Source organism: Chiloscyllium plagiosum, unplaced genomic scaffold (genome assembly GCF_037043375.1).
Source record: "Chiloscyllium plagiosum isolate Xiang-an unplaced genomic scaffold, Cpla_swu_hap1 HiC_scaffold_14, whole genome shotgun sequence".
NCBI classification, from domain to species: domain Eukaryota; kingdom Metazoa; phylum Chordata; class Chondrichthyes; order Orectolobiformes; family Hemiscylliidae; genus Chiloscyllium; species Chiloscyllium plagiosum.
This window is the reverse complement of record NW_028270152.1, coordinates 62,316,854-62,343,429: the sequence shown is the minus strand read 5'-3', so window position 1 is coordinate 62,343,429 and position 26,576 is coordinate 62,316,854. Positions and strand designations below refer to the sequence as shown.

Sequence of the window (26,576 nt, the reverse complement as noted above, 5' to 3'; positions counted from 1 at the left end):
TTGCTTTTGTTCGATTTGCCTGTCCTCTTTTAAACAGCCTACAACTCATCAGATTTCCACCTCTCTTCAGTTTCAAAGAAGAATCCCTTAGATTTCAAATGTTAACTCTGTTTCCATCTCTCCAAATGCTGCCAGACCTGCTGAAATTCTCCAGTACTTTGTTGATTGGCCTGATTTTACTTGACTCTGAGATTGTATTCCGTAAATAATAAGCTTATAGTCCTAATGTGGGTCAGCTTTGTACTAGCTTTACTGCCTACAATGCATTTTGTTTCTACATCCTTTTTTTTTCCTTTGGCTTCTGAAAGTCACATCTCTCTTGGTACTTGCTATTGTTTTCAAGTGGTCTTTCTTCTTGTATGACCCTTGAAGGCTATTCATGACCATCTGGGGAGACAGATTTGTTAACGCTTCCAAAGCAGGTATTGTATCCCGTTGTAACATTAATGCTGCTACTTCAGCTAAGAATGGTTAACTAAGCACCAACTGCAATTGTAGTTAGAAAGTTGGAGTGATTTAGCTATTTTCTTTTCAGGCAGCTTGTGTTTTGGATTAGATTAGATTCTCTACAGTGTTATTGGATGAAACCATTTAGTCCTTTATCAAAATATAAAAGTGAATCATTGTAACATAAGTTGTTTTTAATGGGAATCCATTCTCCCATGTTTTCTATTCTGTGAGCAAGAATTCAAATCCTTCATTAAAAGGGGCAATCTTGCATCAGTATCTTGTACTGTGTTGACAACTTGTGTCAGTTAACCAAGAAACATCACTGTTTCAACATTTGAAATCGGGATCATGTTGCACAGAAAAGGGCTAGCTACTGATTGCTGGGATGACAGGATTGACTGGACAGGCTAGATGCAGGGAGAATGTTCCCGATATTTGGGAAGTTCAGAACTGGGGGTCACAGTATAAGAATAAGGGACAAGCCATTCACGACTAAGATGAGGAAGAATTTCTTCACTAAGAGAGTTGTGAACTTGTGGAATTCTCTACCACAGAAAGCTGTTGGGGCTGCTTCATTAGATATATTCAGGAGGGATCTGGACGTGTTCCTTCTGGCTAAAGGGATCAAGGAGTGTGCAGAAAAAGTGGGAATGGGATACTGAAATTGCATGGTCAGCCATGATCATATTCAATTGTGGTGCATGCTCGAAGGGACGAATGGCCTACACCTGCACATGTTTTCTACCTTTCTTTGTTCCCAATGCTTCTCCAATGGAAGTCAGGTTAGTTTTGAGAGTGGGTTATATTTTGACATTAAGGTGGTCAATACATGACACTATTCAAATTTGTTGTCTCATTAATTGATTAAACTGAGTGAAAACAACTTGAATTAGATTTACAATCCAATGCTCTCAAGATCCATCCTAGTACTTAATTAAGAACTCATTGACTGTCCAAATCAACTCTCATATTTTAAATAAGTGAACGCACACTAGGTGAGGCGATTAACTGAGAGAAGAGTTTTGAAGGCGAGTGTGAAACTATGATTTGTCAGACTTTTCCGCATGCCTAAGAATTAACTAGACATTAATTAAACATTAATAACCCTAAGGTGTCATATATTAATAATGCATCACTCCCCAGCAGACTGATTTGTTAGTTACAACTTTATGCACAAAAAGGTTTTGACAAAACATATAACTTTGCCTGTTGGTTTTTGTTGCTATAATATAATAATTTCACTGAAGATCATGTATTGTAAATTTACAGCATTCTTTGTGCATATGCATCAGAATTTACACATTTGCTCAAAAATAAACCACCAAGTAATGTGGAATATCTCGAGCGCTTCATGAGTGATGATAGCATCTAAATGTTATGTAGTGCTTCATTAAACCAGCACATTTTACTTTATCTTGAATTTAATTTGTTTGAACATCTGCTTTCAACATTAACTCAAGGTTATTTAAAATCGCATCAGAAATGAAGAATTTCCAAACTTCAATTTTTACTATACTTTTGACTGTAAATGAGTATGACACAGCAAAGGGCCAGAAAAATATTGATTGAAAGAAATGAGGTTGATGATTCCTATGTTATTTGGAATTAAGTCTCTTCATTTATTTCACAATCCTAATAAGTTTGTAAAGCTTTTAACACTCTTGGTTTCATCTACCTTTTGGAATCAGAAATCTTGCAAACATAAGCCAGCTCTGCTAGGCTGTGTAATTCTGCTTGTACCCTGTGCAAAATTCCAGGTGGTATTTATATTTATTATTTCTTATTCTGCAGGGGGATGAATTTGTGTTTTGGGAGGACTGGGGAGAAACCCTGATGAAGAAGACGACTCCTGTGCTGTGCGCACTTGATATTGAGAGTAACAATATCTCTGTGCTGGAAGGAATACCTGAACACATTTCTCCTGGACAGGTTTGTATTTCACATCATGTTTCAATCACTTCATTTCTATCTTTGTTTAAGATTGCTCAACTTCAAAATTTAACCAAAATTGTCTCAAAAATTATAAAACTTAACTATTAAATCAATGAAAACTCTGGTGAGCCTTGATCTGGAGTTTTTTGTTCAGTCTGTTCTGAGGAAAGGTCAATTGACTCGAAACTTTAACTCTGATTTCTCTCCACAGACCTGCTGAGCTTTTCTCGCGATCTCTATTTTTGTTTCAGATTTACACCATCCATCCTTGCAATTTTAAATTTTTTTGTGTTCAAACTCGAGAAAGTACGCAATGTTTAGTATGAGCCTTCAAAATTCCTTGTTTTTTCATTTGCATTTGGCAAATGTTCACATTTTTAAAAAAAATAGAATTATTAGATTTTGGTAACTGATATCAATATAACATTTGGGAATACATCCATTAAAACTATTCACTTTGTATTGTATCATGCCAAGATTCAGGGTATTTTGAAATTACTGTTATCAGTGAATGTATAACTACCTCTAAGTTGATTTTGCATTCTTTTGTGACATTAGCCTGCCTAATTTGCTGCAAATGTTAAAAACCAAGATTTGATGGTATCTTCAGTTTTTAAACTAAGTATCTCATTAGCAAACACGCCAGCAAATAGCACTCTTGAAATAGATTTGGATGCATAAGCACTGAGTCTTCCAAGAGCAAACTATGCAGCACTGAAAATTGATTACCCAAAGCTCTGCAGTTATGCTATTCCACAATTGGTGTTGGATCTTAGACATTTTTGATACATTAATTGACTGTGATGTGTTTTTTTTGTTATCTTGTCTGCTTTTCGATAAATAGGAATATTTTTGAGCTTTCTTAATTCTGTTGAGTTAATCTGAATCCGTTCCCAAGAAAGGGAGGTTGGCCAGTTTTGGTGGGGATGCAAGCATAAAATAGAGAATGGCTGCATTAAATTTGTGTGGAAAGGCTTAACAGTTTATTGTTCTCCTTGATTGTTTAGAATACTTTATTCATGGAATAGACATTAGACAATAGGTGCAGGAATAGGTCATTCTGCCCTTCGAGCCTGCACCATCATTCAATATGATCATGGCTGATCATCCTTAATCAGTATCCTGTTCCTGCCTTATCTCCATAACCCTTGATTCCACTATCCTTGAGAGCTCTTTCTTAAATGAATCCAGAGACTGGGCCTCCACTGCCCTCTGGGACAGAGCATTCCACACAGCCACCACTCTCTGGGTGAAGAAGTTTCTCCTCATCTCTGTCCTAAATGGTCTACCCCATATTTTTAAGCTGTGTCCCTTGGTTCGGCACTCACCCATCAGCGGAAACCTGTTTCCTGCCTCCAGAGTGTAGAATCCTTTAGTAATCTTATATGTCTCAATCATATCCCCTCTCAGTCTTCTAAACTCAAGGGTATACAAACCCAGTCGCTCCAGTCTTTCAGCGTAAGGTAGTCCCGCCATTCCAGGAATTGACCTCGTGAAACGACACTGCACTCCCTCAATAGCCAGAATGTCTTTCCTCAAATTTGGAGATCAGAACTGCACACAATACTCCAGGTGTGGTCTCACCAGGGCCCTGTACAGCTGCAGAAGAACCTCTTTGCTTCTATACTCAATCCCTCTTGTTATGAAGGCCAGCATGCTATTAGGAGAAAATGAGGACTGCAGATGCTGGAGATCAGAGCTGAAAAATGTGTTGCTGGAAAAGCGCAGCAGGTCAGGCAGCATCCAAGGAGCAGGAGAATCGATGTTTTGGGCATGAGCCCTTCTTCAGAAATTCCTGAAGAAGGGCTCATGCCCAATCGTCGATTCTCCTGCTCCTTGGATGCTGCCTGACCTGCGCTTTTCCAGCAACACATTTTCAGCATGCTATTAGCCTTCTTCACTACCTGCTGTACCTGCATGCTTACTCATTGACTGGTGTACAAAAACACCCAGATCTCTTTGTACTGCCCCTTTACCTAAATTGATTCCATTTAGATAGTAATCTGCCTTCCTGTCCTTGCCACCAAAGTGGATAACCGTACATTTATCCACATTCAACTGTATCTGCCATGCAGTTGACCTGTCCAGGTCACCCTGTAATCTCCTAACATCCTCCTCACATTTCACCCTGCCACCCAGCTTAGTATCATCAGCAAATTTGCTAATGTTATTACTAATACCATCTTCTATATCATTAATATATATTGTAAAAAGCTACGGTCCCAGCACTGATCCCTGCGGTACACCACTGGTCACTGCCTGCCATTCCGACATGGAGCCGTTTATCACTACTCTTTGTTTCCTGTCAGCCAACCAACTTTCAATCCAAGTTAGTACTTTGTCCCCAGTACCATGCGCCCTAATTTAGCTTACTAACCTCCTATGTGGGACTTTATCAAAAGCTTTCTGCAAGTCCAGGTACATTACATCTACTGGATCTCCCTCGTCCATCTTCAGAGTTACATCCTCAAAAAATTCCAGAAGCTTAGTCAAGCATGATTTCCCCTTCATAAATCCATGCTGACTCTGACCTATCCTGTTACTACTATCCAGATGTGTCGTAGTTTCATCCTATATATTAGACTCCAGCATCTTTCCCACCACTGAGGTCAGACTAACTGGTCTATAATTTCCTGCTTTCTCTCTCCCACCTTTCTTAAAAAGTGGTACAACATTAGCCACCCTCCAATCTGGAGGAACTGATCCTGAATCTATCGAACTCTGGAAAATAATCGCCAACACATCCACGATTTCTCGAGCCACCTCCTTCAGTACCCTGGGATGGAGACCATCAGGCCCCGGGGACTTATCAACCTTCAGTCCTAACAGTCTCTCCAACACCAATTCCTGGCAAATATAAATTCCCTTCAGTTCAGGTCCTTCAGCCTCTGTTACCTCAGGGAGATTGCTTGTGTCTTCCCCAGTGAACAGAGATCTGAAGTCGCAATTCAATTCTTCTGCCATTTCTTTGTTCCCCGTAATATATTCCCCTGTTTCTGTCTTCAAGGGCCCAATTTTAGTCTTAACCATTTTTTTGGCTTTCACATACCTAAAAAAGCTTTTACTATCCTCCTTTATATTTTTGGAAAAGCGCAGCAGGTCAGGCAGCATCCAAGGAGCAGGAAGGGCTCATGCCCGAAGAAAGGCTCATGCCCGAAACGTCGATTCTCCTGCTCCTTGGATGCTGCCTGACCTGCTGTGCTTTTCCAGCAACACTTTTTCAGCTGTTATCTCCAGCATCTGCAGTCCTCACTTTCTCCTTTATATTTTTGGCAGTTTACCTTTGTACCTCATTTTTTCTCTGCGTATTTCCATCTTAGTAATCCTCTGTTGTTCTTTAAAAGCTTCCCAGTCCTCTGTTTTCCCACTTATCTTTGCTATGTTATACTTTTTCTCTTTTAGCTTTGTATGTTTCTTAACTTTCCTCGTCAGCCACGGCCACCCATGCCTCCTCCTAGGATCTTTCTTCCTTTTTGGAATGAACTGATCCTGCATCTTCTGCATTATACACATAAATATCTGCCATTGTTCCTCCACTGTCATCCCTGCTAAGGTATTGCACCATTGAACTTTGGCCAGCTCCTCCCTCATAGCTCCATAGTTCCATTTATTCAACTGAAATATTGTCACTTCCGATTGTACCCTCTCTCCCTCAAATTGTAGATTGAAGCTTATTGTATTATGGTCACTACTTCCCAATGGCTCCTTCACTTCGAGGTCCCTGATCAATTCTGGTTCGTTGCACAATACCCGATCCAGAATTGCCTTCTCCCTGGTAGGCTCCAGCACCAGCTGTTCTAAGAATCCATCTCAGAGGCACTCCACAAAGTCTCTTTCTTGAGGTCCAATACCATCCTGATTCTCCCAGTCTACCTGCATGCTGAAATCCCCCATAACAACTGTAGTAACATCTTTGCGACAGGCCAATTTCGGCTCCTGATTCAACTTACATCCGACATCCAGACTACTGTTTGGGGACCTGTAGATAACTCCCAAGAGGGTCTTTTTACCCTTAGAATTTCTCAGCTCTATCCATACTGACACTCCATCCCCTGATTCTAGGTCCCCCCTGCACAAGGGACTGAATATCATCCCTTACCAACATGGCCACCCCACCCCCTCATAGGAATCATAGAAAATAGGGGCAGGAAATTGGCCATTCAGTCCCTCTGGCTGCTCCATCATTCAATATGATCACGGCAAATTATCCAAACCTTTACCCTGTTCCTGCTTTCTCCCCACACCCCTTGATCGCATGTAGTCCGATGCTCTATATCCAAGTCCTTGTATACATTCAATGTTTTGGTCTCAGAATGTTATGACAGAGAATTTCACAGGCTAACTTTTCTCTGGGTGAAGTCATTTCTCATCATCTCAGCCCTAAATGGCCTACCTCATACCGTTACAATGTGACCCTTGGTTCTGGACTTCCCAGTGATCATGAAGATTCTCCTGAATTTACCCTGTCTATTCCTGTTAGAATTTTATAAATTTCTATACACCCACTACCACTCTTCTAAAATTCAGTGAATATAGAATCATAGAATCTCTACAGTGTGGAAACTGACCATTTCGCCCAAAACGTCTACACCGACTCTCCAAAGAGCATCCTATGCATACTTACCCCTCCCTACCCTTTCCCTGTAACCTTGCATTTCCCATGGCTGATCCACCTTACCTGCACATTCCAGGTCTGTGTGGGTTTCCTCCGAGTGCTCTGGCTTCCTCCCACAGTCCAAAGATGTGCAGGTTAGGTGGATTGGCCGTGCTAAATTGACCATAGTGTCCGGGCATGTGCAGACTAGGTGGGTCAGCCATGGGAAATGCCGGGTTACAGGGATAGGGTAATGGGGTTGTGTCTGGGTGGGTTGCTCTTTGGAGGGTTGGTGTGGATTCAATTGGCCGAATGACCTGCTTCCACATTGTTATGGGTTCTATGAATTATTGTGACTCTTTGTTTTCGGTCTAATTTATCTCCTGTTGGACAAACTATTTAATTTTATGTTGACATAAGTGTAATTTATTATAAAGGAACCACGAGCAAGAACACTTGCTGTTATTCAGGTTTACTGTTCAAGGAAGGTGTGGCCAACAGCAAGGAATGTATTCTAGAAATAGGAATAGTCAAAGCGATTGCACGATGTCTGGCATTCCAATGCCTGAAAGTACTCGGACTTTTGTCAGTCTCGGGCTCTTGAAATGGTATTCAGCAAGAGCACTGGAAGTCATTCTGCTTGGAGGAGGACCTTGGGCTGCGCATTTTTCTGGTGCTAACATTGTTCAGTTTCTATGCTCTACACTGTGGAGGAATTCCACCTGATTTTGCTATCCCGTCTCATTTTGAGATTCACAACTCTGTCAAAAAACTCTACCTGAGAAGCCAAAAGTAAGTAACTTTCGAGCCATTGAAAGTTGAGATTCTGCAATTTGCATTATTTAACATTTTCAGGTTAAAATCTTAGACAGAACTAGAACTTAAACATAATTTTCTATAACTAAAGCTAGATTTCTTTATCAACCTTTTTTAAACAAATTTTCAATTAACTGGTTGCTCACACTGGCGTGCAATAGAAATGATCTGCTTTGTAACATTTTGCTTTATTTTTGATCCCTGATTTCCTGTTTATACTTCAGGCATTTTGGGCTCCAAATGACACTGGAATCATATTTGTTGGATGGGATCATGAGCCCCAACGGTTAGGTCTTGTCTACTGCAACAACAGAAAGTAAGAGAAATCCTCTAACTGAAATTATCATACTATTATCAAGTAGTAAAACGTTCCTAGCCTACTGGTAAGTCTCTGCCTACTGTGGCTCTTAAACTCAATCCCCCTGCTAATGAAAGCCAATATACCATATGCCTTCTTAACAACTTATCAACTTAGTGGCCACTTAGAGGGATCTATGCACATGGACCCCAAAGTCTCTCTGTTCCTCCAAGCTGCCAAGAATCCTGCCTTTAACCCTGTAATCTGCATTCACATTCACCTTGAAAGGTGAATCACTTCAGACTTTTCCAGGTTGAACTCCATCTGCCACTTCTTAGTCCAGTTCTGCATCCTGTTAATGTCCCATTGCAATCTACAACAGCCCTGCACACTATCCACAACTCTACCAACCTTTATGTCATTGGCAAACTTACTAATCAACTCCTTCCACTTCTTCATCCAAGTCATTTATAAAAATCATAAATAGTAGAGGTCCCAGAACTAATCCCTGTGGAATACCACTAGTCACCAAGCTCCAGGGCTGAATGGTTTCCACTTATTACCACCCTCTGTCTTCTATAGGCCAGCCAATTCTGTATCCAGACAGCCAAATTTCTCTGTATCCTGTGCATCCTTCCTTTCTGAATGAGCCTACCATAGGGAACCTTATCAAACGTCTTGCTAGAATCTATGAACACCACATCCGCTATTATATCTTCGTCAATCTGTTTTGTCACAGACTCCAAGAAGCCAATAAGGCTTGTGCAGCATGACCTACCCCTCTGAAAGCCATGCAGACTATCTCTTTTCAAGCTATGTTTTTCCAAATAATCATAAATCCTGTCTCTCAGAATCCTCTCCAATAGTTTTCCCACCACTGATATAAAACCGACTGATCTGTTATTCCCAGGGTTATCTCAATTCCCTTTTTTTGAACAAGGAAAAAACATTTACTACCTTCCAATCATCTGGTACTACTCCAATGACAGTGAGGATGCAAAGATCATCACCAAAGCAATCTCTTCCCTCTCTTCCCGTAACAACCTTGGACATATCCCGTCTGGCCCAGGGGACTTATCCATCCTCATGTTTTTCAAAATTTCCAGCACATCCTCCTCCTTAACATCAACCTGTTCGTGCATTTCAGCCTGTTCACGCTGTCCTCATAAACGACAGTATCTCACTAGTGATACAGAAGCAAAGTATTCATTAAGTACCTCCCCTACCTCTAACTCCAGGCATAGGTTCCCTCCACTGTCCCTCACCAGCCTTATCCTCACTCTGGCCATCCGCTGTTCCTCTCATAATCGTAGAATACCTAGGGGTTTTCCTTAATCCGACCCGCCGAGGATTTTTCATACCCCCTACTAGCTCTCCTAAGTCCATTCTTCAGTTCTTTCTTGGTTACCTTGTAATCCTCTAGAGCCCTGTCTGATCCTTGCTTCCTCAACCTTAAGTAAGCCGCCTCCTTCCTCTTGACTAGATGTTCCACATCTCTTGCCATCCAAGGTTCCTTCACCCTACCATTCCTTCCTTGCCTCAGTGGGACAAACCTATACAGCACTATCAGCAAGTGCACCTTATACAACCTTCACATTTCTGCCATGCATTTCCCTGAGAATATCTGCTCCCAATTTATGTTCCATAGTTTCTGCCTAATAGTGATGTACTTTCCCCTTCTGCAGTTAAATACTTTCTCATATCGTCAGCTTCTATCCCTCTCCATGATTGTAATAAATGTCAGAGAGTTGTGATCACTATCACCGAAATGCACTCCCATTCAAAAGATCTGACACCTGACCTGGTTTGTTGGCAAGCACCAAATCAACTATGGCCTCCCCTCTTGTCGGCCTATCTACATATTGAGTAAGGAATCCTTCCTGGACACACCTGACAAAATCATTTCTATCCAAACTATTTGCACTAAGGAGGTTCCATTCTGTATGAGAGAAGTTGGTCACCCATGATAACAACTCTATTACTTCTGCACTTTTTAAAAATCTGCTCCTCAGTGTCTCTGTTGCTATTTGGGAGTCTGTACAAAACTCCCAATAAAATGACCGCTCCTTTCCTGTTTGACTTCCATCCATAATGACTAAGTAGACAAACCCTCCTTGACAACTTCCCTCTCCATAGCTGTTATAATATCCCTGATTAGGAATGCCACTCCCCTACCTCTTTTACCTCCCTCCCTATTCCTTTTGAAACATCCAAACCCTGGAACATCCAACAACCATTCCTGCCCCTTTGATATTCAAGTATTCGTAATGTGCTCCTACTTTTTTTATGTAACTACTGTGGAAATGCATGTTTAGAAGAGATGTGGTTTGAGTTAGAGTCCTCCAGTGAAAAAGTCATTAGTTGTGCTGGAGCTAGAAGAGCTGGCAACACACACCGTAGTGATACATATATACTCTGTTGAATACTTGCCTTTTGTTTTATTTAAGCATTTCAGCAAAGACAAATACCTTGAATAAAGTGAGAGTTAGGGTTAACCCTAAAGGTGATGATGAACTGCCATGCAAGTTGTGAAAATAAATGTGGCAGTATGTTTGTAAAAATATTGTCATTGGGATTAGAGAGTATCCATTTTTGTGGCAAAAGCTCAGTTAGACTTCATCTTGAGAAAGGAATTGGTTATTTGATTGTGGGAAATGGTTGCCACCTAAGAACTAAAGATTCATACTTGATATTTGGAAGGCTTCAGTATTTTATGATGATCCAAAGGGCCTCTCTCTTGCCTGTACAAGCTCTATGACTGTGGCAGAATTGAGGAGGAACCACTGAATATGGTGTATTTGAATTTTCACAAGACTTTGACAATCTCTCACATGTAGTTAGTAAACAAATGGAATTGGGGTATTTTCCCAGCATAAATTGAGAATTGATTAATGAGCAGAAATCAGAATTGAATTAACTAGGTTATTCTCACGTTAATAGGCTGTACCGATGGTGTATCATGAGGATCGGTGCTTGTGCCCCAGCTGTTCGCAATCCGAATAACTAATGTTTGATGTGGGGACCAATTATAATATTTACAAGTTCGTGGGTAACACAACTTTGAGACTTTGAGTTGTGATAGGGAGGAAAAGACATTTCAAGGAGATTTAGAGAGACCATCTCGTCAAGAGCATGGCACAGGCATATAATGTGGATACGTCTGAAGTTATCCACTTTTTCATGGGAGGATTGTACGCACAGAGCATTTCAAACATTAGTTATCGCAGAATCATGTTTAGGAGTATTAGGTTTTAGAGATACTTGTAATGACAATTGTAGTTTCCTATGAAGCATGGGCAATTGGTCTATAATAGCTTATTTTTCTTAGTAATCTTGTTACAGTAATAAATGTGCAAAATGTTCTCCATAACTTTCCCTTTGCCATAATATATTTTCAGTGCCTTTTTTGAGTTCTGTTAGATCGTTACCTGGCTAGTATGGTACAGATCTTGTATATCCTTGTGCTCCTATTCAATATTTTTATGAAAGTACATTATGTTATCATTATGTTAATCTGTTTTTCTCCCTTCTAGGTCTGGACTTTACTATGTAGATCTGACTGGTGGTAACTGTGGTAAGCAATTTGATTTGAATGAAATATTGTTGTGGTTCTGTTCGCCAAGCTGGGAATTTGTGTTGCAGAAGTTTCGTCCCCTGTCTAGGTGACATCCTTAGTGCTTAGGAGCCTCCTGTGAAGCACTTCTGTGATGTTACCTCCGGCATTTATAGTGGTTTGTCTCTGCCGCTTCCGGTTGTCAGTTCCAGCTGTCTGCCGCAGTGGGCGGTATATTAGGTCCAGGTCGATGTGCTTATTGATTGAATCTGTGGATGAGTGCCATGCCTCTTGGAATTCCCTGGTTGTTCTCTGTTTGGCTTGTCCTATAATAGTAGTGCTGTCCCAGTTGAACTCATGTTGATTGTCATCTGAGTGTGTGGCTACTAAGGATAGCTGGTCATGTCGTTTCGTGGCTAGTTGGTGTTCATGAATGCGGATTGTTAGCTGTCTTCCTGTTTGTCCTATGTAGTGTTTTGTGCAGTCCTCGCATGGGACTTTGTACACTACATTGGTTTTGCTCATGCTGGGTATCGGGTCCTTTGTCCTGGTGAGTTGTCTGAGAGTGGCTGTTGGTTTGTGTGCTGTTATGAGTCCTAGTGGTCGTAGTAGTCTGGCTGTCAGTTCAGAAATGTTTTTGATGTATGGTAATGTAGCTAGTCCTTTGGGTTGTGGTATGTCCTCATTCCGTTGTCTTTCCCTTAGGCATCTGTTGATGAAATTGTGGGGGTATCCGTTTTTAGCGAATACATTGTCAAGGTGTTCTTCCTCTTTTTGCAGTTCTGGTGTACTTGTAGAATGAATATTGGCCGAGTCTGCCTTTTTCCTGTGCAGGTTTAACATTGTGGAATTAGTATTCAGCAATGTGGCTTCCATGCAGCATTCTTTTTGAAGTGAGGAAATTAAAACATAACTCTGTCTCCGCAAGTGATGAGGAAAATGCATCAGGCAATCTAGGAATAAAGAGTGTGAATGCCGTTGTGTTGACTTTGTTGGTCTTTTTGTAAGTGATATGCAGTCCTGTGTTATCTTGAGTTTGCAATTGTAATTGACCATGTCATCAACTGAACTGCTTGACAGAAGGGGAAGTTTTCTATTTTGTAAGTGATATTGTGTGGAGGTTGCACGTGCAATCTCATGACAGTCATGGTTCTAGTCCACTGAATTGCAAAAATAACCTGAACAAGCAGAATATTATAGTGAATACTACACCTCGCCATGATATTGCCATTAAATGATAATTTGATAGTGCACCTCTAAAGATGTTACAATCTTTTTAAAAATGTTTGACAAACCCTTTGTTTGGGGATGGAGATCATTTCAATGATCACCTCAATTATAATACAAGCAAACTGTTGTTTTTGCTGCAGGTAATGACATCTGTGGCAGAACCTTATGCTTGTTATTTGCAAGTTTATTGTTAGGAAGACATTGAGTTAAATTCCAGGTGTAATCCCAACTCAGGTTTGTATGACATCAATCACAACGGTGGGCCTAATTCACAAAATACCTATTATCTGACCTCTAACCAGATATTGAGAGTTGGTATTGTAAGTAAGGTTTCAGAAAATTTATTCTTATGTCCTTTTGAAATATACGTGCCATTCATGTTCATGTTGAGTGTTTTTTCCCTCAGTGCAACTTGCATCTCAAACAAATGCTGTTTGGTCTCCTCGACTCAGTCCTGACAAGTGTCGCATTATCTATTTAGAAAGTGATGTAGGTGGACCCCACCAACAGTGCAGCAGACTTTGCATGGTTAGTATTTAATATAAAATACACTCATACACTACAAAAGTATATTTTCTAAAAACTTGATGTGTTGCATTATGGCAGCTTTTAACTTTGTGATGCACCAGCAGAAAACAGAGATGGTGCTTACCGGTAGTCGGTCAATAATCACTTTCAGAGGTCATAAACATCTCTATTTAAGGGAGACAATTCGTAATATAGTTTGAGAGGTGCCAGCATATCTGGCATTAGGCAGGTTCCCAAATCAAAATTTGTAAAATTGTTGGATGTAAAACAGGATTTTTTTTTTCCCCTGTTCTGTTGAACATATTGACTCTTGAAGTAGTTTGTAAGATTATGAATATTGCCGAAATAAAAATGATTCATCATTTGAATTGAGACAACAAAAGCAAATCCTGTTGCACTTGATTTCCACTGGTTGCTGCAGCATTGGTCACCGAAGAACATGGAATTAACTCACCACTGTCCAACATTTGTTCTCTGTGATACAAAAGCTAATGGAAATAATCTTAACTCCAATCCCCAAATCAAAAAAAAAATGTTGGGTTTGAGTCGGGTCGTAATCTCAAACCTGATGCAAATCTATCATGAACCCGCCAATCTCAACACTTCTGATTTTAACGGGGTGTGCTGTGTGTGTAGATGACCAACCTATCCAAGAAGCTTGCAACTCACATCAATATTTTCTTGAGGCTGCACAATTCAGAATCTCTCTGTTCATCTTTAACACTCCCTTGACTTGATTAAACCAAGCAGCTTAAAGGAGGTGTGGTCTCCTGTCTGGACAAGGTAAGTATTAGTTCCAGAAGCTAACTTATTTTCTTTGTCAAATGACCAGACCCCTTTTTCAATCAGACTCCCCTTCCCCAGCTCCTTTGCTCAATTGGTCTCCATCACATGGATGAAACAAGACTGCTTTTGAACTGCAGCCTGTAAAGTAGCATTTTCTACCCAACAAAGCATACTTCACTCAAAAATTAAGTCATCCCTAATTTTCAGAACTCTTCCCAGCTACTCAGAAATCCCACTCCAGAAATTATTGATGCTGTTATTGGAATTGTTAATTTTTTTGAGTAAACTGCTAGAGAGAAGTGCTTTCCAGGGACTCTGGGTTTTATCTCCAGATTTAAAAATAGTAGGACAAGAAGACCCAGCAAAACAGTGAAACAACATTTTTCTGTTCTTTCTATTTCCTTGTGAACTGGACGATCTAGTTTCATAAACTCCATTCGGAACCATGTCTCGACATCTATACTTTTTTTGTTCATTTGAGAGCTGAATCATGCCATCAACACTCTCTTGCTCTGTTCTCTTCACTCATTGTAATCAATCTTTTGAACATGCAGTAGCCTTCTTTCAGGTCGAACCTTAACATTAACATCAAAACTGCTAACAACATTTGTTGCTCAGTGTACTGTCTATACCCAGCAGAGCCTAAATACCAATTCTCCAGTACTAACTCCTATCTCCCCCAAACCATGATGCTAACATGCCTAGCTTAAATTCAATGAAGGATAATAGAGCCTCATTTTGATTCGAACTCAGAGCTTTTTTTCTCATAGAGCTGCTCATCAGTTCTTGCATCTTGAGGTGCATGATTTCTGTGGTTTTAGCCTGTCATTTTTATAAGTTTATTAAACAAAATTAAACCTATTTGGGCATGTTATAATATATTCAGAGGTAGAGACACTACTATTGCACCTCAAGACCCCTTACATAACATGCCCAAATACATTTATTAAAAGTTATGATATCCTTCTGAGTCACAGGAACGTAGGAGTAGGCCAATCATTCCGCTGTTTAATATGATCATGGCCGATTGAATACTTCAATGCCGTTTAATCACCGCATCCCCATAACTCTATGCTGTTGGTAATTAGAAATGTGTCAGTCTCTATATATAATCAAAATTTGAGCTTCCACTGAACTTTGTAGTAGAGAATTCCAAAGGTTCACTGCTGACTGGTAAACAAATTTCTCCTCATCTAAAATGCAAGTGGCATTGTGCCTCATTTTTAAATTGTGCCTCTTGATTCTAGACTCAACAACCAAGAAAAACATGTTATCTGCATCTACCATGTCTATCCCCTTAAGTATTTTGCAGGTTTCAATGAGATCATCTCTCATTGTTTGAAACTCTAGGGAATACAAGCCCAGTATGCCTAGTCTCTTCTTTGGATGGTCCCATCACACTGGAACCAAGTCTGACAAACGTTTGTTGTGTTTCCTGTATGTCAATAATATATTTCCTGAGATAAGGAGAGTAAAATCGCGCAAAGTATTTCAGGTGCAGTCTAACCAAGCTGCTATGCATTTGAAGTAAGACTTGACTTCTCGGCTGAACTTGAATCCTAACCTTCTGGCTGAAAAGTAAGGGCTTAAACATTGTGGCATAAGAGCCCCTTATCCTTATTAATTAGTACAGATCAGGTCCCAGTTAAGGTCTACCATCTGAATACAATTAAATATCCTTTTAGCACCAAAAATTAATCTATTGTTTCCAAGCCTAACACTGATCTCGTCTCCTCCTCCCTCCATAGCCTCCAACTCTTATCTCCAAACCTCCTCCTCAAGATCCATAAACCTGATTTCCCCGATTAAATCCAACCTGTTCCTACTAAAAAAGAAAAAAAATCTAAAGAATCCATTATCTGTAGTTAACTAAAGAAATTGGAAAGATATCCAACTTAAGGAAAAAGCATAAAATTGCAGAAAGGTGAGTGGCAGATCAAATGATTAGTCAGAACATAAAGGAAAGTGGAGAATGGATGTAAGGTTAATTAAGAGAGAGAAATTTCAAGTGGGAATATGATTACCTAGAAATGTAAAAGGGAATAGTGAGTTTCTGCAGGTATTGAAATAAAGGAGCAAGTAAGTAAAATGAGTGTTGGCCTCTCAAGAGGAAGAATGGAGAGTTAGTTGTATAATAAGGAATTGTTAGAACAAATGAACAAATATTCTGCTTTTGTTTTCAGAATTGAGAATATTGGAAACATTCCATTCAGGAGGTGAAATGGGGAGAGGAGCTTAATGAAAGTACAATCATTCGGGAAGTAATACTAAGCAAACTGATAGACAGATGGACAGGTAGTATGAAGGAGGCAGGGAGGCTGCAGAAGGATTTAGACAGGTTAGGAAAGTGGGCAAAGAAGTGGCAGATGGAATACAAAGTGGGAAAGTATGAGGTCATGCACTTTGTAGGAAGAATAGAGGCATGGACTATTTTCTAAATAGAGAGAAAACTCAGAAATCTGAAGGGATTTGGGAGTCCAAGTCCAGGATTCTCTGAAGGTTATCTTGCAGGTTGAGTTGGTAGTTAAGAGGGTCAATACAAAGTTGGCATTTATTTTGAGAGGCCACCATTTCACAGAACGCTTCCATTCCATCCACTACCCTGAGCTTGCGGTCATGTGTTGTTTTAGTTTTCCTTTTTACTCCCATTCTGACTTCTTCTTACCCCTTGGCTTCCAACACTGTTCTAATGAAGTACAGTATAACACCCTTGTTTACTTTACAGCCTTCTGGACTTAACATTGAGTTTGACAATTTGTCCCAGTTTGTTTTGTACTGCCCTACTGTGTTTTTGAAAGGTATATTTTGATAATGGTTCTGCATGTTCCATTGTCATCTGGAGCCATTTCCTTTGTTCCCTTAAAGGGGATGTCACCACCTTTAGTCTTTCTCTATAAATTGTCCTTTTTTTTTGCCCTCCCTCTATTTTTCCTGACCCATATCGAGTCATAGAGGTGTACATCACGGAAACATACCCTTCACTCTAACTTGTCCATGCCAACCAGATTTCCCACCCAATCCAGTTCCACCTGCCAGCACCTGGCTCATATCCCTCCAAACCTTTCCTATTCATATACTCATCCAGATGTTTTTTAAATGTTGCAATTGTACTCGCCTCGATCACTTCCTCTGACAGCTCATTCCATACACGCACCACCTTCTGCGTGGAAACGGTTTCCCCTTATGTCTCTTTTATATCTTTCCCTTCTCACCCTATGCCCTCTAGCTCTGGATTCCCCGATCTCAGGGAAAAGGCTTTGTCTATTTATCCATGCCCCTTGTGATTTTATAAACCTCTATAAGATCATCCCTCAGCCTCTGGCACTCCAGGGAGAACAGCCCCAGCTCATTCAATCTCTCCCTAAAGCTCAAATTCTCTAACCCTGGCAACATCCTTGTAAATCTTTTCTGAACCCTTTCAAGTTTCACAACATCTTTCTGATGGGAAGGTGACCAGAATTGCATGCAATATTCCAACAGTGGCCTCACCAATGTTCTGTACAGCTGCAGCATAGCCTCCCAACTCCTGTGCTCAATACTCTGACCAATAAAGGAAAGCATATCAAACGCCGCCTTCACTATCCTATCTACCTGCAACTCCACTTTCAAGGAGTTATGAACGTGCACTCCAAGGTCTCTTTGTTCAGCAACACACCCTAGGAGCTTCCCATTAAGTGTATAAGTCCTGCTAATATTTGTTTTCCCAAAATGCTTTACTTGCATTAGACCTGTCATGTGTATAATTTTCCAGTTTTTTGTTGACTAGCAATTGATCTGAAAAATTAGAATGAATTTTCATGTTATCGGTAGTTGTGTTGAGTTGAGAAATTTTCCAGCTCAGCATGCACTCCTTGGAACCAATTACTTCAGTGGTACAGGAGTACAGAACTAGTCCTGATGCCCACGATTGCAAATCAGAGATGGTTTCAGGCTGCGAAGGCAAAGTGTTTTAAAGACCTGCCTCTATTCTGTGAGACTTTGACCCAGATGTGTTGTTAACTATTAGACTCTCTTGAAGTCACCCCCTCACACCCAGATTACTTTCTTGTGCTTGTAGACAAAGACAAGCATTTTTTTTGTATTAAAATCTCATGGGCAGGGAATTTAATTCATTTGGCAAGTTTTGCAGACATTATTTCCTCTCCGTGAGCATTTAAATCTCCAAAAAGTGGAGTTGAGGCTGTTCCTGAGTGTAAATTCAATTTGTTTGGCCTTTACTTTGAGTTTTAATGCCCTGGCCAATTTATATTTCTCATGTACTTCAAATCTTGTCCTGCTGTCTTTTCTCCTACTGGCTAAAATGGAAGCCTCTAGAAATAGGGTATGAAATTTCTGATTCTGGATTCGGTCTGCTATTTTAAAGGTCCCTGGTTTTCCCCAAATGGGTGAAAATCCAGCCCATTAATTACATTTCCCTCTCCACAGTTGCTGCTAAGTATTTCCAACAGTTTCTCATTTTATCAAATTTCCAACATCCTCTGTCTTTCTCTTTGCCTCTCTAATTATGTTTTGTGTCTAGTCTTTTCTTTAAAGTGTGGTCAGTGTCACACTGATACATTGCTCTTGTCCTGTTCTCTCATCATATCTACTTTTGTCCTGGAGAAAGAGGAAACCATGTGAAGGTGAATGGTAATGGTTGACAACTAAAGGAGAGAAAAGGCATTCTGTCTTAATTTACTTATATCAGACTAGAAAAGCAAATGATCATGACAATATTTGCTCTTTTTCAGTATGACTGGTACACAAAAGTGACTTCTACTGTGGTGGACATTGTGACACGACCAAATAAAAGTAAGTGAAACTTTAGCATATAAATGTTTTTAATTTTGTACACCTTGTGATGTTTCAAATTGTCCTGTAGATTGCTTATTTTCAAAATATATTAGCATTTACATTATATGCACATTCAGAAAGTGCATTCCAGATCCTAGTCACAGCTTGTGTGAAGAGGTTTTTCTCATGCTGCCATTGTTTCTTTTGACAATTACTTTGCATCTATAAAGAGAGCAGCTTTCTACAATCTGTATAGATGTCTCATGAATTTGGATATTGCTATTAGATTCTGTTCCCCCCCCCGCCTTGTTTATTTTTTCTCTCCTCCAAGAACAGTTCTAGCTTCTGCAGTCTCTTGGAACAGTTTACAAGAATCTGGATCTTCTCTAATACTTTTGTGCCTTTGCCAAATGTGATATCCAGAACTTGATTCACTGTGTAATTTGAAACTAAGCCAGTGTTTTATACAAGTTTAACAAGCCTTCCTTGCTTTTGTACTTTATGCCCCGAATTGATCCCACGATGCCTTATGTTTTATTGGCTGCTCTCCAAACCTGTTCTGCCACCTTTGTTGATTTACGCACAAGTCCTTCTGATCTTGCACGTCTTTCATAATCACACCCTTTATTTATTGTCTGTATTCTTTCTACAAAAAATGGTATATTTCTTGCACTGCACTTATAATCAAACAGATGAGCCTGTGCAATTGTTTTTTTTGCAGTTACTTAGCCAGTTATTTTAGACAAACACACATTTTCAAGAAAAGACATCTCAGCTTTCCATTTTAATATTGAGCTTACTAAAACATGTCAGTTAAGTGCATTGTGGAAATATATTTATTGCATTTCTTGATGGCAATACTTGGTGAACTGCCTTGTAAAATGGCTTAACCTCCTCCAATTTAAAATAACGTAGAGGTGCCAGTGTTGGACTGGGGTGAACAAAGTTTAAAAATCACACACCACCAGGTTATAGTCCAATAAGTACATTTTGAAGTACAAGCTTTTTCGGAATGCCGATCCTTCGTCACATCAGTTTTATGACTTTGATCTTTTACTATAAAATTCTGTGTTCTATGATCCTGCCCACTAGCTACCTGATAAAGGAACAGCGCTCTGAAAGCTTGTACTTCCAAATAAACCTGTTGGACTATAACCTGGTGTTGTGTGCTGTTTAACTGTGTAGAATAAAACCTCTATTAAGAAAGATGCTTACTGGGAAATCGGCAGAAATGAGGTTTTCATACATTCCTGGGAGAATAATATCGTAGCTCTAAAAGTTCTATTGAGTATTTGATTTCCATATGGGATGGGTCCATGCTTGAAGCTTACCCTGAGCTTCTACTTAAGATGGATTAGGTTTTCTCTTTCAGTTACAGTTCCTTAATTTTAATCATACATAGCATTACTTCTTGGAATGTGGAATGATAAAGCACCCATTCCATTGTGTAAATTTCCCACCTCTCATCTCACTTTGAAGTTTTGTTAGCAATTGCCAGTATCAATATGTGTAGAGGAAGCGATAGCCTAGTGGTATTATTGATGGGTGTTAATCCAGTGACTCGGGTAATCTTCTTGGGACCTAGTTCAATTCTTGCCACAGCCGATGGTAGAATTTGAATTCACTAAAGATCTGGAATTAAGAGTAATGATGACCATTGTTGATTGTTGGAAAAGCCTACCTGCTTCACTAATGTCCTTTAGCGAAGAAAATTGCCCCAATCCTCAGCTGGTCTGGTCTATATGTGACTCCAGACCTATAGTGATTAATTCCTTTAATTAATTAATTAGTTCTCTTGTGTCACCCTGGGCTTATGGGAAGGGCAATAAATACTAACCCAGCCATTGACACACTCATCCCATGAATCGAAAAAAAACACACTCAAAACCTAACAAGGTTATTGAATTTGTAAAATATCAATAGGGAAATGCTTAGATTTTAAAAAGTAATTTTAAACAGTAGTGCAACGTTAAAATTAAATTTAAAATCTTGTTAATTGTTATGCTAATCTTCAGTTTTGACAATGGCGTTGAAGTGAGGAGTGTGGTTTGGAGTGAGATTTTAAGATTTTACCTAGGAAATTTATATATGCTGATTTGTGATTGGATTTGTTAAAAATGATTTATTTCAGGTGGATTTACTGGTATTTACTCTTCAGCACTGGCACAGAGCTGCTGGGCTATGGACAGCCAGCGGGTTATCATTGATACGTGTCAGAGAAGCAGAAAGGTAATCTTATCTAATGATGGTTGTGACTAAGAGGTAATAAAGATTTTTTTTTCTGTGTTTGACAGGTTTGAGCCATTGCAGCTCTTTTTTTTTTTGAAGGTTGTATTGGCTTCTTCTAGCTCTAGTCATGTCAGATTAAGTTCTCAAGCAAGCTAGTATCTGTCTAATCATCTTTAGTTTCACATACTAATATTACCAGCATCAAGCTGCATTACTGAAATATGCACAATTGGTCTAGGGTGGCTATTTCACTTGGTAAGTCTTCATTGACATAAGGTACTAGAGTGTAGTATGTGCATTTGTGGCTTTTGCTGACCCAATTTTGATCTGAACCCATTCAGTTTTAGGGTATCTTTTGGAAATCAGCCAGAGGTCCAGAGATGAAATTTAAAGAAAAAATGAGAAATGCTGGAAATATCTTCTGGTAGTATGATTCAATTGGCACAGAGTACCAACAAGTTATATTCTGTGTCAGCCTGTGGAAATTTATTGAATGTGGTAGCCTAGATAGGAAATTTAAGCAATTCAAATCAGTTTTCAACAAAGGCTTTTGTAAAGGATTTTCATTTAAATTATTACAAGTTGGTAATTATGAAACCTTGTCCTGGAATATTATATAATTAGTCGTTTGAGTTCTTGAAAATGAATAATTGATCATGCTTGTCCTTCCTCAGGATCAGTTCAATCATACTTACTTTCCTATCATGTCTGCCAATCCTTTACTCTCCAGAAATGTATCTTATTGTTACTTGAATCTGGTTATGTTGTTCCATCTCAGGAAGATTTCAGGGTAACATATTTTACATTTTTATTGTCACGTTAAAATAAAATCCATTTGAATAGTTTATTTTTAACTTGCTAATTTAAATAAAATTGGAACCATATTATTGAATCCTTTTGTTATGCTAAGATTTTAAGGATGAGCAGAAAAATGACCTGAGCTGAGAAATCTACTACAAATCTTAATATTTGCTTTTGCTTTCTCTTCAGGATCTCCTCGTAATAAACATTACAACAGGGAGCTTGACATCCCTTACCAGTGGTAAATTTAAGTTTTTTTTTTCATTGACTGTATTTAGCCTTCCACTCCTACAAATATTATTTGCAGGTTGTCTTCATTTCATTTGAATGTCTTCTGTCCAATGGCACCCTGGTGAATTGGAAGGTTTGTGTTACAGGTTCAAATTCAGTTGCTGGAAGCTGGACGCTACTGGCTATACACCAAGATCTGATGGTAGTTACATGCTCATCGCCTAACTGTCCTCCCAGTCTGGTAAGAAGCCTGAAACTGCAGAACAATCGTTGGATCCTTGAAATGCATGATATATACAATAAAATGACAGCTTGTTCACATACTCATGTCAATATCTCATGTGCTGGGGGATGTTTGTACTAGGTATAATTTTGTGAATTGAAGAGTCTAAGCATATACTGACATTTAATCCATTGTTTTTACTGGGAAATGTAGCAAACTATGCAATTTTGAGCAAATTAAAGGCAATAATCTAAATTTGGGGTTAAATTTCATAATTTGTACGTACAAAGATTCAGCAGTTTATGTAACAGTTTTGCTTTCGAGTTACTTTGCATGGATATATTCAATTACTTTGTTTGAATTGAGGTGATCTTGTTAATGCTAGCATTACTTATAAAGTGGCCATTAACTGCCAGTATGACCTGTTACCGATTTATCATTGAGTTCATAAGGAGCAAGTGGAAGCTTATCCAGAAATAAAGAAACCAAACCTCCCTTCACCTGAACTGCTCCCATGAATCAGTGTTGTGCTAATCACTTTAGAACTTTGTGTTTAGAAATTATGTTTTAGGTTCATGTTTAACAAAATAGTTAATTAATGTAGAATACGGAAATTTAACATGTTGTTTCATTCCTCATAGAAAGTGGGCTTTCTGCCTGCTCCTGGCAAAGAGCAGGGAATCATTTGGGTGGCACTAGATGAAGCTGAACCATTGCCAACCATAGAGTGGAATATTTTGAATTTCACACCCCCGCATGAACAGCAAAATCCTAAATTCCGTAAGTAGGGACAAAAGAAGCTGCTATATTCCAGCATTTGCTTTTCATTTTAATACTATTTATTTGACTTTAAGTGACTCTTTACTCTTTTACTCTTTCTGTTAGCTGCCTGTTTTCTTTCTGTGCATTTGGTAACTCATAGGTGCTTCATCCAGTGGCTGCGCTGGTTAAAATATGTTCAGCAATAGAGTGACTAATAGGCAATGAAAATCCTTTGTTTCGTCTTCATTTATGCTGTTCCCAATAGGGCTCTTGCTGCCATCTGCCATCTTTCTGATGTCCAATTCATATTTGATATTGATCTTAGTCAACATTTTGTCAAGCCTCATGCACTTTGCCAAGTTTCCAGAAGTCAAATGGCACTTGTCAGGCTTTTTTTTTCAGCAGAGAAGTCGGAGGAAATTAGAGAGAAAGTTCTGACACTTCTTTGATGTTGTTTATTAATGAAAAGGAAATAGCCATTTCTAGCAAATTTGACCCTTACTTGATGGTGTCTCTCCGTACTGATATGCTGATATGGCCCAATTGTCTATATGGTCTTTTGCGCTGTTTGCAAGCATTGATATGAACTATCAATGAGTTTGAAATATCTCTGACATTTAATTCCCTAAGAACCGGGTAAGCCAGCAACTTACTTGCCAAGTTGGAGTACTCTTTATTCTCTGAAATTTCAACCTTGCAAATACTCACAATTCCATTATAAAAGAGCATGTTAATTCTTAATAGATATGTTCAAACTGAGTTGCTTTGTGATAATAGAAATTAGAGCTGGATTTTCAATGGGCTTGGGGTGGGGGAGGGGGAGCAAGAGGTTCTGTGTCCAATTGGAAATGCAAGCCAGGATATTATGAGGCAGTGGGGTAATGCTGCAAACAGGAAGTTAGTCATGGCTGCAAGTTTAAAGGACCGCTGCAGTCTGAATCTCTCAAAAATTCATGAAAGGCTAAAAATAAATTTTTGAACAAAACTGCTGATGCTGATGCTGAGAATCCACTGCTGCATTCAGCTGTAACCCCTGTAGCATGCCTTTTCTTCTACCTTTGTGCTGTCTTGTAATCGCTGCTGTGAAATATTCCCAAATGTTTTCACATCCAGTGTCCAAGATATCCAACATGTAATTAAAAAAAATTCACATTGAGTTGATTAGAAGTTCAATAGCGTGTTGAGTAGTAATTTCAATATGGCAGGTGGACTGCTTATTTCCATGCATTCTCATTTTAGTCATTTTGGAGACTGGTGTGATGTTTGTCATGCCCTATTTTACATGCATATTTGAGTAGGGTAGAGGGTGCTTTGCTCTATGATGTTAATCTGATAGCAGGCAGTTAATTTCAACTAAGCAGTTAGCTTTGCTTGAATGTTACGTGTCAGGGAAACTGTTTTAGTCTGTACCCTCTCAGGGTAACTTGTTGCACCTGCAGGAGTGAGAGCTGACTGCTAGAACAATTTCACGTGGTGCCTGAAATAAAGTAGCAACTTTTCATTTTCTTTTCATTTAGCTGCAATGGACTTTGAAGGTATCCTGTTAAAACCAGGAGAAATGGAAGAAGGTGCCTCACATCCGTTGATTGTTTGGCCACATGGTGAGTTAAAATGATTGCTTGAAGCATGCACTGTCATAAATTATCTGAAGTGGGATTGGTGTTGTGCAAGTCAGGCATGTGACATTGCAGAAACACAAACTGATTTCGAATGAGTTGTTCACCTATATTGACTCAGCACTGAACTACTCTAGTTGCAACATTTTCTGTTTTATTGTCAGACTTCCAACATTTAATGTTTTTCCTTTGTGTTCCTTTCATGGTTCTCGGTTCATTCCAAACAGGTTGAACAGTTTTATTTTATGGATAATTTGGAGTGCACTTAATTTCCAGTTTAATGTTGTCAGAGGTTATTGATATTAAAAATAGGATGATATTTAGACTTGGTTAATGTAACGTGATAGAGAAGAACAAAGAAAATGGAAAAACTCAGTAAAATATCACAGGAAAGTAAATAAAGCCAGTTTACTCAATTCAGGGAGAGCGTACCCTTTAGAAAAGTTCTGTCTTAAATGGGAAGCATGTAACTTGAGTGCAGTCAGTCTGCACCAAGCCATTTCTGTATAAAGTTGCACTGGATATTAATAAACTGTCAGGTGCTATTTTGTCTTTCACTTGACATCACATGTTTAACTTTTTTTTTTGAGAATATGATATCAGTACTTGGCTGTACTGAATGAAATCAGGCTTGTCAGACCATTATATTCTAGTACTTGTCCATATCCACTTTGGACATTTTCTATCACTTGCCCTCAATAAAGAAATTCAAGAATAGAGGAACATTTAATCAGAGAAATATATGCTGAACTACTGGCGCTATCTGACCTTTGTGTTTTTGGTGTACAGGTGGACCACATTCCGTGTTTATAGCAGAATGGTTGCTGTATCCTGTCGCACTCTGCAGGCTAGGATTTGTTGTGCTACTCGGTAAGTAATGCAAATGGCAAACTCCTGATCTACTAAAAAGGCTGAGGCTGTGTTCCAACAGTCGAGTGTAAATTGTCTTCCCAATCTAAGTTGGACTATGTCCTTGGGATCTGAAACAAAAACTGAAATTGCTGGAGAAATTCAGAAGATCTGGCAGCATCTGTGGGGAGAAAACAGAGTTGATGTTACCAGACTGGTGACCCTTTGTCAGAGCTAATGATTGAACAAGAGTCACCACCTTGAAACAGTGTTAAGTAGAGCAGTTTTAGTATAGTGAAAGATGACTTGACTTTGCTTTGATCTGTTTAAACTTAGCCATCTTGGTGACTTATCTTCTTTACAACGTCTTAGCTTTTAATATTTTGTTCTACTGGTTCCATCTCATGATTGCAAATTTCTTCTTCGGTGTATCTTCAACACGAAATGTTATTTGAGTACATGAATTTATAACATTATAGATTTCATGACTAATGTCATTTTTAAATAATGGGCACAAAGGAGATTTAAATATGGCTCCCAAAAGTCACTTGACTTCTCTTGTGGATTTCACTGTGCTTGAAACCAGGCTGTGTTTGTCAAGGTGGATCACAAGAGACATTCGAAATGCAAAACCCATTTCTAGGGAGAGAAACAGAAACTCATTGATAGTGCTTTCTCCAGTAGTATGAATAGCTCTTTATTACATCTCAAAACATAAGATGTTTATCATTCAAGTCGATGGGTGAGACTGTGAGCAAGTTAATTGCCTTAGCTAAAATACAGTGCGCTCCAGCGCTCTAATGCGGAAGCATGGTTTGACAGTTTGGGCAATCAGCTATTTTGAACCGTATTAAAGAGTAACTGGTATGAGCCATTTTTTGCAAAGATGTCAGAGATGTACAGCA

General features: G+C 39.2%; 1 protein-coding gene across 3 annotated transcripts in view; it reads left to right on the top strand.

The window, feature by feature from the left end:
- The window catches only part of apeh1 (acylaminoacyl-peptide hydrolase 1), an 83,634-nt gene that overhangs the window by 35,344 nt on the left and 21,714 nt on the right, over positions 1-26,576 (top strand). For all 3 annotated transcript variants that reach the window (XM_043708398.2, XM_087994489.1, XM_043708397.2), the window contains exons 7-17: positions 2,242-2,379; positions 8,017-8,108; positions 11,624-11,664; positions 13,280-13,401; positions 18,918-18,978; positions 21,092-21,189; positions 22,180-22,231; positions 22,368-22,462; positions 23,086-23,224; positions 24,724-24,807; positions 25,612-25,692. In XM_043708398.2, coding sequence (XP_043564333.2) covers positions 2,242-2,379; positions 8,017-8,108; positions 11,624-11,664; positions 13,280-13,401; positions 18,918-18,978; positions 21,092-21,189; positions 22,180-22,231; positions 22,368-22,462; positions 23,086-23,224; positions 24,724-24,807; positions 25,612-25,692 — 1,003 coding nt within the window. The remainder of the gene's footprint in view (positions 1-2,241; positions 2,380-8,016; positions 8,109-11,623; positions 11,665-13,279; positions 13,402-18,917; positions 18,979-21,091; positions 21,190-22,179; positions 22,232-22,367; positions 22,463-23,085; positions 23,225-24,723; positions 24,808-25,611; positions 25,693-26,576) is intronic.